Below are 12,668 nucleotides of genomic sequence, written 5' to 3'. Positions count from 1 at the left end.
TACATACAGCCGGATGTCAGATGACACAACTACAAAGTCAATCATTGACCTCCGGCCTAGGGGGTCCTGGTGCCAAGTGCACTGATGGACGCCCTTATGTTTGAACATGGTGTTTGTTATGGACAAACTGTGACTAGCACAGAAGTCCAATAACAAAACACCACTCGGATTTAGGTCGGGGAGGCTGTTCTTCCCAATCACGCCCCTCCAGGTGTCACTGTCGCTGCCCATGTGGGTGTTGAAGTCCCCCAACAGGACGATGGTATCCCTGGGAGGAGCACTGTCCAATACCCCTCCCAGTGCCTGCAAGAAGGCCGGGTATTCTACACTGCTATTCACTGTAGGCCGAAACAACAGTGAGACACCTATCCCTGACCCGAAGGCGCAGGGAAGCGACACTCTTGCTCAGTGGGCAGAACTCCAACACACGACTGGCAAGCTGGGGAGCTATAAGTAAGCCTACGCCAGCACGCCGCCTCTCACCACGAGCAACTCCGGAGTAGAACAGAGTCCAACCTCTCTCAAGGAGTTGGGTCCCAGAGCCCAGAGTGTGCGTGGAGGTGAGCCCAATTATATCCAATCGGTATCGCTCAACCTCCCACACGAGCTCAGGCTCTTTTCCCCCCTGTGAGGTGACATTCCATGTCCCCATAGCCAGTGTGGTTGTCCAGGGATTGGGCCGTCAGTTCATGTTCATGTTCATGTTCATTATTTTCTTAGAAGATTTCAGCCTGAATAATGTTGTGTTACAGGAACACAGTCCCATAAAGGACTCCGTCGATCTCCTTTTTGAAGTCCTTCTGTTTGAATTCATATGTTAAATCCACAACATCTCACTCAAAACACACGTGCCTCTGAGACCAGATAGAAAAATGTAGCACGTGTGATGGTTGGATGCAGACTGAACATTATTCCCATCCACTTTGGGCATTAAAAAAATATTTTTAGAAAGGCTGAGTCCCTGCAATATGTTACATTGTTTGTGTGTGTGCTACTGATGTAGAAAGAAGTTATAGTATGTGTGTGATATCACACCGGGTTTCAGTTTGTGACTGATTGTGAATAGACACCAGAGGCAAAGACGAGCCGCTGACATACAGTAGCTGTTAAGATGGTGCTGTATTTAGACTCACTGGTGTTGATGAGGAACTGATTGGAGACTCCAGGATGGTCCACGTCATGGATTGCACTAGCGAAGATGGCAGCTAAGATTTCGAGGTCAGTGAACACAGCCTAAAAAAACAAACAGACATAATCCATCCCAGAGAGGAGGAATAGACGGCAATGATTGAAGGATCAAAAAAATCATCCGGGCAACAAAGAGTCATTAATAAACTCCAATTTAAGAGTTTGAAGCTGATTGTGGAAGAGTAGATGCATGTGTGTGAGTGCACATGTGCGTGTGTGCATGTGCACCTCACCTCCAGGGCAGGGGTGGACAGCAGCACGTGAGTTGACTGGGTGACGTCAGCAGCATGGATGTTGTTGTGGTAGGCCACGTCGGCATGGTAATGGTCTTCTAAGGTCATCAGGTATGTTATAAAGGTGTCTAGTGGAATTTTAAATGTTTTTAACAAATCCCTCTCCTGTAAACAGCACATTAAAAGAACAAGGCCAAAGACATTGTTGGATTGTCAGGAGGAGCAACAGGGGATAAGATGAAGAGTTGAAAAGATCGTCACCTGGAATATCGTGTACATCATGACTGTTAACGGCTGGTTCCCAGAGAACTCTGAGATTTTAAAGACATTAAGGCCCCATTTATTCACATGCTCCAATTCCTGCAAAACAACAAAAGACACAGTTGCAGTTGTAAATACCCTCCCCCCCGCCTGAATTTCATTCTTTACACTCACGTAGGACACATGAACACACCTTAGCCAACTCATTCTCTGTCTCTGTTTTAACACCAAAGCGAGGGATATTAGAGTTTGAGAGGCTTGAGGAGTGTTGCAGCTTTTTCACCCCACTGATCTGAGACATGGGTTTGTTCTTCTTCTCCTTCTCCTTCTGCATGTGAGGCGACGGCAGCTCCACCTCATGTTGCTTGTCTGGTCACATACAAGGAACAGTTGTAGAAAGTTAATGTGAGGACAATTTTTGTGATGGTCATTTGTTTTTTAACAGCCTAGTGCAATTGACCTGAACTGTTCCCATCAATGCTCACCCAAGAAGGTGCTTGAGATGAACTCAGACACCTGGTTTCCAGAGCGACTCATCTCTGATAGGTGGGTCAGCTCCCTGTTCAACATCCTCTTGAACTACAGAAGAAACACGGACACAGGAATGATTAGTAAGTTAGTTGTTTACTGGCTGTCAAAGTGGAAACTAGGATAACATTTTCAATGTACAGCACTAATACAAAAAATGCCTTCCCATTACACTAAACTGCACAAATGATTAAGACGTAATTTTGTAAAATAATAAATATGGAAGATAGACAGGTTAGTGGATAAACAGTTGATCTTCAGATTAGGTGATATAGAGCCACAGAAGGATGTGGACTGCCTTATTCATTCAGTAAACGATGGATGTTTTATCATCTTATGAATGAAAGAATTGAGATTCTGAAAAATTCAGTTTTTGGAGAAAAACCTCCCAAGATAAAGCATGTGATGCAAAGCAGCCACAATTTTCTAAAATGATCGACTTCCTGAGGAATATTTATTGCTCAACTTGTGTCTTTTTGACAACACTAAGCAATATTGAATGAATAAATTATTTTGAAGACTTGAGAATCATTTTAGAATACATGTATCTGGTTCTTGAAACATAGGTTTTCCTTGACATCTAATGCTTAGACCTTGCTTACAACAGGGTAAATAGAATGTTATTCGTTTTGACTAGGGTGGCGATAGAAAAACAGAAACTTGTCAACAAGAAGTCAACACAGTTATTCAGAGACCTGCTGTCTGAGATAATGAATGTATTTTTTAACCCAAGTTTTCCATAGTGTTTTCTTTTCCATCTCTGTATTTCTTGCAACACTCCACTCTCTTAACTTCCTCTCCTTCACCTCCTTCTCTCCTCATAGACTTGTACCTAATTGTTATAGCAAAGCCAAATTTAGCTTTGTCTTTTGATTGGAAAGGTCAACTGATTGACATGGTGTAGGGCGCAAAAAAAAAAACACAGGTACTGTTGAATCACAAATTATTTTTACATGTTTTAGACATGGAATTATTTTGAAATTTACCATGTTTTTCTGTCCAGCACATTCAGACATCTAGTCACAATTCTGCATACATTGAAGCATCATAGTGTACTCTAAACACCTTTCATTCTAAACGAATAATGGCTCTGTCATAAGTGAAAAGAACAAGGGAAGTTTGTCAAATCTATCAACAACACACTCCAAAGGATCCCAGGCATTTGATATTTAAATTAAAATAAATTGATTTTAAAAATGTAACTTTTCTAATTAAATATGTCCCTGTGTGGAATATGGTCATCACTCCATCATTTTGTCTACAGTGCAGCATCATCTCCTCGACCAGTTTATCATCTATAATACATGGCTTCTAAATAGTCACACAAGCAGCAAAGCTTTTTCAATCAAATCCATATACAGATCCATTATTAGAAGTGAATAGTAAACTCAGCCATTTAGATCCACATCTTACCTTTATATACTCCCAGGACACAGATAGAAGATAATTAGCTTCAGGCATTTTGGTAAGACAATAGAATGGGACAAAAAAAAAAAGACAGAATGTATATTTATAAGCTGAAATACAGCCTAGTTGAGGAAAGCATCGGAAAAACTAATAATCCTCATCTTTGTCCAGGAAAAGAATTCCACATGTACAATCCTGTGAGCTCAGTTCACTGTAAAACAACAAGGCGATGCTGACCATAAATGCAACATCCTGGTTCTGTCCCGTTAATATCCAAAGACACCAGGTCATTTCCAAGAGGATGAGCAGGTTCTGAGAGAAGAAACGTCAATGTTGTTCCACCAAGATCTAATGAGAGCATATCATGACCTCACACAATGTCATGCCCACACACAGTCTCTAACAGGAACACACTGTTGAGGTTGTGAATAATTGATGATGGCGCAAATGCTAGTTAGATCCCAGAGCAACGAGACATCAATGTTTTTTCAATCAGCCTCCAAACACGGCTGCCATCTGAGTGCCTGCTTCTGTGGCAGCAAACAGCAGCAAATCAGTGGCCACGTGTGGAAGAAGTGTGAGCTCATCACAGCTCCTCATGGGCTTGGTTTGGTCCTGACATGAAGTCACTTGCTGCCTGATTGGCTGGAATCAATTGGCTGGAATCACAGGATTTTATTATGATACAGTATTAATAAGAACAAGTGTAAAGAATATTGAAAAATACAGAGAAATAACAATATAACAAATCTTGTAAACCACTCATTCCCCCTTTGTCCTCGGAACTACTCTTTGTTACGAGTGAATGTATGAAATGTCCTTGCTTACAACATGACAAAGAAGCTGGTTACCTCATCCAATATCAAACAATACTAAAAAGGACTGAGGTCAGCTTTGACCTCCATATTCACGTTGGTGTGAGTCACTGCTGAAATAATGTAAATACACAAATAAAACCCATTATGCTGTACACGAATGAGTCACATAATCATTTGTATTGTTCTCAGTAGCAAACAAACATTCATGGTGACATCACAAATCAAGGCCTTGATTGTTAGGCTATAAAACAAGATTCAAAACCTTATCATGAGAAATAATTTTAAATATTCAATTGAGAAAAGGCATTTTCATTTTCACAGTTGCTTATATTTTTCTTCAGAGTAATTTCTTTCAACAGTTATCACCTTTTACATTAAAATAATATAAAAAATAATTTTTTTCAATAATTTTTTAATATAATTTTTTAATATAATATAATTTGTTCCTATTTTGCATTATATTTATTATTCACTTCTGACTTCTTGACTTCTTGCTCTGTGTGCCTTTATTTTTCACCTGGGGATAAGTATAGTATTTTTGTTACATTGAATTGAATAGAATGAATTAATGAAAACATTAGCTTTGTGACTGATTTAATATGTCCTATATTATTGTAGAAAACATAGCAAAACATTTTAAAAAGTTCTGTTAGGCAACTGGATGTGAATTTTCTAAAAGAAGATGTTTCACCTCTAATCCAAGAGGCTTCTTCAGTTCTAACTGGTGGTGGGGAGTACAGCAGATGTGAAAGATTAAGCTACTACAGCTCCGCCCTGTTGGTTGGGGCCTTGGGGTCAACTGTGAAAGTGTAAACTATCCTGTGAGTTGACTATGTGGTGGTGGAGGTGTGTGGCCAACCAATAGTGAAATGTTGGAGGCCAGGTGTTTGGCAATGTTGTAAGTGACTGAATTGATGTTGCTGATGATTGGTCTGAGTGGAGCTCTTTCCTTGTGGATTTTGGGGAGACTCAAAATTCACAAACAAAAAAAGGCCCACAAAGAGAGAGGACAACAGGAGGAGGGGGAATGTTGTCATTCCATACATTTCAGGAGTTTCGGAAAAACTTAGGAGGATCTTTAACCAACACCAGATCCCCTTACACTTCAATCCTGGCAACACCCTAAGACAGAAACTGGTTCATCCTGTTAGATTTCAGTGGTTTTCACATTTGGTTGGGTCTGCAGCAGGAAGCTGCTAAGACACCAAAAGGCTTTCCTGAGCACACACAGTCACATAGCCCCACACATTCAAAGAGAATTTCCCCAAACTCTCTTCACACCAACATTCTAAAACACCTTTACTCCCTGGGAACAATGGGAGATCTCCCAACCTACCTTCTCACAGGGAACCACATCCATTCCTTTTGATCTACATGACCACCTGTGGTTGACTGGATTTTATGGCTCCGTCAACTTCCCTTGTGATAACCCCCCACTCAGCAACAAAAGGTTCTTCCAACACTGCTGAATTATGGAACAGCAGTGCCACATAGTGGCGACTGCAGGCATCACATGATACAAGAACAATAATATCATTGGCCACAAGAGGCCTAGCCTCTCTCTTCCATTGGCCTACAAGATTTAAACACACACCCAGGAAGTCGAAAACCACTCCCCCCACACAGGTATATAGGCATAAACAACTAATGATACTTTAGAAGTTATTCTTGAGAGGATTTGCGTATTAACAACTGTTGTACGAGATTTCCTTGAATACTTCTCCAGTCGTTTTTTTTTTTTTTTTTGCTTTATTGTTGGACGTGTTGGATTTGTTTGACGTTTTGCTATTACTGTGATCCGGATCAAAATATAGCAAGAATCTTTCAATCCCAAAGACAAGACTCCAAGAAACTAGCTGGACAATGTGGTTTATGTCATTCAGTGCAATGAGTAGTGTACCGACCTGTACATTGGGGAGACTAAACAACTGCTACACAGGCGCATGGCCCAACACAGGAGGGCCAACTCTTCTGGACATGACTCAGTTCACATACACCTCAAGGACAAAACACACTCATTTGAGGACAACAATGTACACATTTTGGCCAGGGAAGACAGATGGTTTGAGAGAGGGGTAAAAGAGGCCATTTTTGTCGACCATCACTCAACAGAGGAGGTGCACTCAGACACAACCTATCACCCACATACAAAGCACTGTAGGAACAATATCCAAAACTTCACCTCAGTTTCACACAACAAAGAGGCAGGTGACCGAAACCGTTCTGATGGGGACCACAATGACCCAGAACAAGAACAGACTCTTAACAACTGTTTACACTTTCACAGTTGACCCCAAGGCCCCACTCAACAGGCGGAGCTGTAGTAGTTCTTTCACACCTATATTATATATCTGCTGTACTCCCCACCACCAGTTAGAACTGAAGAAGCCTCTTGGATGAGAGGTGAAATGTCTTTTTTTAGAAATTTCACATCTAGTTGCTTAACAGAACTTTTTTAAACTTGTCCATGACCTGGATGACCGAGAATCTTCATAGACATGAAGAAAAAAAAATTGCAATATTATTATAAGCATTATAAAATCCTGCCAAAAAATGTATTCACAGCTATCAAAAGTCAATGATTTAAATTCTGATAATAATCATATAAAAGCAATTAACTGCCGTGAACTATTAATTGATACAGATGAAAATGAGTACATTAAAAATGTCCTTGCTTCAATATCTAGAAAATTTTAGATTTTATTTTTATGATTTTAAACAGTATTCTAATTGTACAAAAAAAAACCAAAATCCTGTCCCACAAAGTGTCTGAACCAACTTTGAAATTTAGGTCAGTGAAATCATTCAAAGAAATGTGATGTACAGATTTCACATTATATTAAGGGGGTTGATTAATAATTAATTGCACCTGAGGGTACATTTTATATATTTATTTATTTATTTAAAGGTCCACAGCTGTAAGAAGCCATCATTACTACATCTTCTGTTATATGTCCAATATCGAGTCTCTACTTACTTTCCAGAGCTCTATGAATTGGGACCAAATCTGTCTCTGATTACTTTACACCCTACCTTTACAACAAAACTGGCACAGTGAGTAATTTATAGCTATGCTAGAGCAGATGAGGCTTCTGGCTAACTGAGATCCAGCCGCTTTGATTGACTCAGAGCCAAGCAGGACAGCATAGGCCTCACATACACACACACATGCAGGCAACTCGCAGCAGGAGCATACACAAACAAATACAAACACATTCCATCACACACACACACACGCGCACGCACAAACAAACACTGACGTGTACTCGCTGCTAGGTTATCCTAATAGGTGCAAACACAAAATATAAGGTAAAATTTGGAGAGTGTCACACCAAGCATAGCTGTGACTTGTGTGTAATTTGTTCTTGGACAGAAAGAGAAAAAATATCCACTCCCTGCTGTATATAGCCGACAACACTACCAGATCGCTGCTGTGTTCATTTCTTCTATCACATTTCACATTCATCCAGGGAGAAGACACACACACAATTAGCAGGAACATGCTAATTGCCATTATTGTTTTCAGTAAATGTTCTTCCGTCTCTGAAGATGACACGTATCTGCTAACCAATAAACATTGTACAAGGAAGTATAGGAGGAAGACATTACAAATCATTAAGAGCAATTATTGGGCATAGGAAGCTAGTTCATAAACCAGGAGCAATATCAAAACATATATTTATGCCTTAAAATAGTAGCCCCCTGGGGGGACGCGGTAAGATGCCAGGGGGGCGTGAGGTGCTTCCAATGGAATATGGCACACTGGACATAAGTGTACCACTGCTGTAATGCTTGAATGATAACATGCCTCCAGTAACTAGGTGACAGTAAGAAATATACTGTACATGTTATCAGGTTCTCAATAGTATTTCAATTCGTGGGGGTGGGGGCGTGATAACATTTCTGTCCCTAAGGGAGGGCATGACTGACAATAACTGAGAACCACTGCCATAACCAAATGTCCCCAGGATGTTAATAAACACTGTTCATTTTTTAAAGATACATTACAGTGGTTGGGATAATGTATGAATGAAACATATAAAAACATATATATGTTTTTGAATATCTTTTAGCTATTTCAAACAAACCATGTTATCTTATATTCTAAGTAACCTTGGGTTATTTTTGCTGTATTTCTGGCTAAAATTTGTGCTATGCCTTTTTAACTTTTGCTATTCATTGACCAACTTTTATTTGTTGCTGTTCAGATAACCAGGTTATTTTTTATATTAGAAACTTCACTATTTATGGTAAAAGGTGGGGCATTTTTCTCAGTGATTTGCACATCTTTATGACTTCACAGGTGTATTTTCCTGTGGTTTATAAGCTCAAATTAAGATTTATACTTTATAATTAAAGTATTTTTCAGACTATAAGTCACACTTAAAATCCTTTGATCGACAGTGCACCTTACAACCCGGTAAGCCTTATTTATTACTTCTGGTTGTGCTTACTGACCTTGAACCGATTTTATAAAGCCAAACCACACAGCGCATCACACATGATGGCACACAACTGAAGCACACTGGGAGCCAACAATGCCGTTTAACTCTGTTATCACAATTAGAAGATGCTCAACAACAATTGTTACAGTATGGTTGTGTAAACATAATTCGTGCAACGTTGCGCCGTGCCACCAAACACACAGATATATGGTGCGATGCAGACGGACGACTCAGATGAATGGCTGTCGATTTTCTCGTGGTCAAGAACTCTTTTTATTTCTCCTTTTTATTGATGCAGGCAAAACACCTCCCCTTTGCAAAACAACATCCGCCTGGAATAGCGCCAAAACATCAATACGGTCTAGTATAGTGATTTGTCGTTCGCGAGTGATTCGTTCAAAATGAACAAATCTTTCATATGACTCGATATTCCCGAGTCATATGAAATATTTGTTCATATTGAACTATTCATGAATCACTCACAGATCACACTCTGCGAACTAATCACTAAGTGCGAACTAATCACTCACTGTGAACTAATCTTTCACTGTAAACTAATCTTTCACTACAAACGAATTACTCTCTGCAAACTAATCTATGGCTAAACCAGCCACTAGGGTACACAAATCATTGTTTTATAGTGCCGGTCCCAAGCCCGGATAAATGGTGAGGGTTGCGTCACGTTAGCCAAATCAAATATGCAAATCACTCAAACGATTTCCATACCAAATCAGTCGAGGCCCGGGTTAACAACGACCGCCAACAGTGCTGTTGACCTACAGGGCACTGATGGAAATTGGACTACTGTTGGTCAAAGACAGAGAAGAAGAGGAGGGCATTTGGTTAGGAGAAAAGATGAAGAATAGAAGTGTTGGTCTGAAGTTTGGAACTCTGAATGTAGGTACAATGACAGGGAAAAGTAGAGAAATAGCTGATGTGATGGAGGGAAGAAGAGTAGACATTTTGTGTGTTCAGGAGACCAGGTGGAAGGACAGCAAGGCTAGAAACATTGGAGGAGGCTACAAACTGTTTTATCATGGTTCAGATGGGAAGAGAAATGGAGTAGGGGTGATCCTTAAGGAAGAATATGTAAGAAATGTGGTAGATGTGAAACGAGAGTCAGACAAGTTGATGTGTGTGAAGGTAGAAATAGAAGGAGTGATGATAAATGTTGTTAGCGGTTATGCCCCACAGGTGGACTGTGAGTTGGAAGAAAAGGAGAAGTTCTGGAATAAGCTGGATTGGATGATAGAAAGTATCCCCAGGGGAGAGAGAGTGGTGATTGGAGCAGACCTTAATGGTCATGTAGGGGAAGGGAACAGAGGAGATGAGGAAGTGAAAAGTAGGTTTGGTGTTAGGGAGAGAAACTTGGAAGGACAGGCAGTGGTAGATTTCGTAAAGAGAATGGAAATGGCTGTGGTAAACACATATTCCCAAAAGAAAGAGGAATGCAGGGTGACGTACAAGATGGTAGATTTCGTAAAGAGAATGGAAATGGCTGTGGTAAACACATATTTCCAAAAGAAAGAGGAACATAGGGTGATGTACAAGAGTGGAGGCAGGTCCACACAGATAGATTATATTCTATGTAGAAGATGTAATCTGAGGGAGATTAGAGACTGTAAGGTAGTGGCAGGCGAGAGTGTAGCCAAACAACATCAAATGGTAGTGTGCAAGATGACAATGAAGGTAACGAAAAGGAAGAGGACAGAGCAGACGATCAAGTGGTCCAAATTAAGGAAAGAGAAATGTTGTGAAGACCTCAGGAATGAAGTACGGGAAGTTCTGGGCCATGTTGAGGAATTCCCAGATGATTGGGAGACTACAGCTGCAGGGTTTAGGGAGACAGGTACGAAGGTGCTAGGTATGTCCTCTGGGCAGAGTAAGGAGGACAAAGAGACATGGTGGTGGAATGATGAGATCCAGGAGAGTGTGCAGAGATAGAGATTAGCGAAGAAGAGATGGGACAGTGACAGAACAGAAGAGAACAGACTGAAGTACAGGGAGGTGAAGAGGGAAGTGGCCAAGGCCAAACAAAAGGCATATGAGGAGTTGTACGAGAGTTTGGACACGAAGGAGAAAAGAAATTGTATAGATTGGCGAGACAGAGAAATCAAGCTGGGAAGGATGTGCAACAGGTGAGGCTGATTAAGGGCAGAGAGGAGAACATAATCACAAGTGAGGAAAGTGTGTTGGGAAGATGGAAGGAATACTTTCAGGAGTTGTTGAATGAGGAAAATGAAAATGAGTGTAGGAACAAGGAGTCAGAAAATATTAGGGAGAAGGTACTAATTACTCTGCAAACAAATCTTTCACTGTGAACTAATCTTTCATTACAAACGAATCACTCTCTGTGAACTAATCTTTCTCTGTGAACTAATCTTTCGCTGTGAGCTAATCTTTCGCTGTGAACGAATCACTCTCTGTGAACTAATCTTTCGCTTCGTTCTCGCAGATTCGTTTTATTTCACAGCTCGGGTCTCTTTTGCTCTCATTCATCTCCACATTGTGGTGTGTTTTTATTTCTTAGCTTTTCGCATGGTTTTAATTGGTTATGGCATTTTGTGTACTTTGTAGACTTTGCCAGTGGAAGCAAACCATGTTGCCTTCAGTATTTAGTGTCGGAGAACCGCAGCCTTCTTTACAACACCCACAATAGGGCTAAAGCGCCACCTGCTGTAATCCGAATGAAATGATTAGTTCAAGATTCGTTCAGGACTCGTTCATTTTACTGTTCGAGAGTCAAAGATTCTAATCAATAAAAAGAGTCGGTGTTCCCATCACTAGTTTAGTGATGTGTCGTTCACGAGTGATTCCTTCAATATGAACAAATCTTTCATGACTCGTGACTCCCTAGTCATATGAAAGATTCGTGACTCATGACTCCCGACTCATATGAAAGAGTTGTTCATATTAAACTCACGAATCATTCACAAATCACTCTCTGTGAACTAACCACTCTCTGCGAACTAATCTTTCACTGCGAACTAATCACTCATTGCAAACAAATCACTCACTGCGAACTAATCACTCTGAGCACTGCGAACTAATCATTCATTGCAAACGAATCACTCACTGCGAACAAATCACTCTGCGAACTAATCTTTACCTGTGAACTAATCTTTCACTGCGAACTAATCTTTCACTGTGTACTAATCTTTCACTACGAACAAATCACTTTCTGCGAACTAATCATTTCACTGTAAAAACCAGCCACTAGGGTACACAAAGTCGTGTTTATAGTGCCGGTCCCAAGCCCGGATAAATGGTGAGGGTTGCGTCAGGAAGGGCATCCGGCATAAAACGCTTAGCTAAATCAAATATGCAGATCAATAAAACGATTTCCATACCAGATCAGTCGAGGCCCACGTTAACAACGACCGCCAACAGTGCCGTTGACCAACAGGGCACTGATGGAAATTGGACTACTGTTGGTCAGAGACAGAGTCAGAGACAGAGAAGAAGAGGAGGGCGTTTGGTTAGGAGAAAAAGAGAAAAGATGAAGAATAGAAGTGTTAGTCTGAAGTTTGGAACTTTGAATGTAGGTACAATGACAGGGAAAAGTAGAGAAATAGCTGATGTGATGGAAAGAAGAAGAGTAGATATTTTGTCTGTGCAGGAGACCAGGTGGAAGGCTAGAAACATTGGAGGAGGCTACAAACTGTTTTATCATGGTTCAGATGGGAAGAGAAATGGAGTAGGGGTGATCCTAAAGGAAGAATATGTAAGAAATGTGGTAGAGGTGAAAAGAGAGTCAGACAGGTTGATGTGTGTGAAGGTAGAAATAG

At 40.6% G+C, this 12,668-nt stretch overlaps 1 protein-coding gene across 7 annotated transcripts in view; it reads right to left on the bottom strand.

Annotated features, from left to right (window-relative positions):
* The window catches only part of pde4d (phosphodiesterase 4D, cAMP-specific), a 209,987-nt gene that overhangs the window by 10,633 nt on the left and 186,686 nt on the right, over positions 1-12,668 (bottom strand). For all 7 annotated transcript variants that reach the window (XM_025052976.1, XM_008336865.3, XM_017043029.2 and 4 more), the window contains exons 7-11: positions 2,168-2,261; positions 1,876-2,051; positions 1,683-1,781; positions 1,422-1,586; positions 1,134-1,233 (exon numbers count right to left, since the gene is read on the bottom strand). In XM_025052976.1, coding sequence (XP_024908744.1) covers positions 1,134-1,233; positions 1,422-1,586; positions 1,683-1,781; positions 1,876-2,051; positions 2,168-2,261 — 634 coding nt within the window. The remainder of the gene's footprint in view (positions 1-1,133; positions 1,234-1,421; positions 1,587-1,682; positions 1,782-1,875; positions 2,052-2,167; positions 2,262-12,668) is intronic.

Source organism: Cynoglossus semilaevis, chromosome Z (genome assembly GCF_000523025.1).
Source record: "Cynoglossus semilaevis isolate Cse_v1.0 chromosome Z, Cse_v1.0, whole genome shotgun sequence".
NCBI classification, from domain to species: Eukaryota; Metazoa; Chordata; class Actinopteri; order Pleuronectiformes; family Cynoglossidae; genus Cynoglossus; species Cynoglossus semilaevis.
The sequence above is the reverse complement of the archived record's forward strand: the minus strand, read 5'-3'. Positions and strand labels throughout refer to the sequence as shown.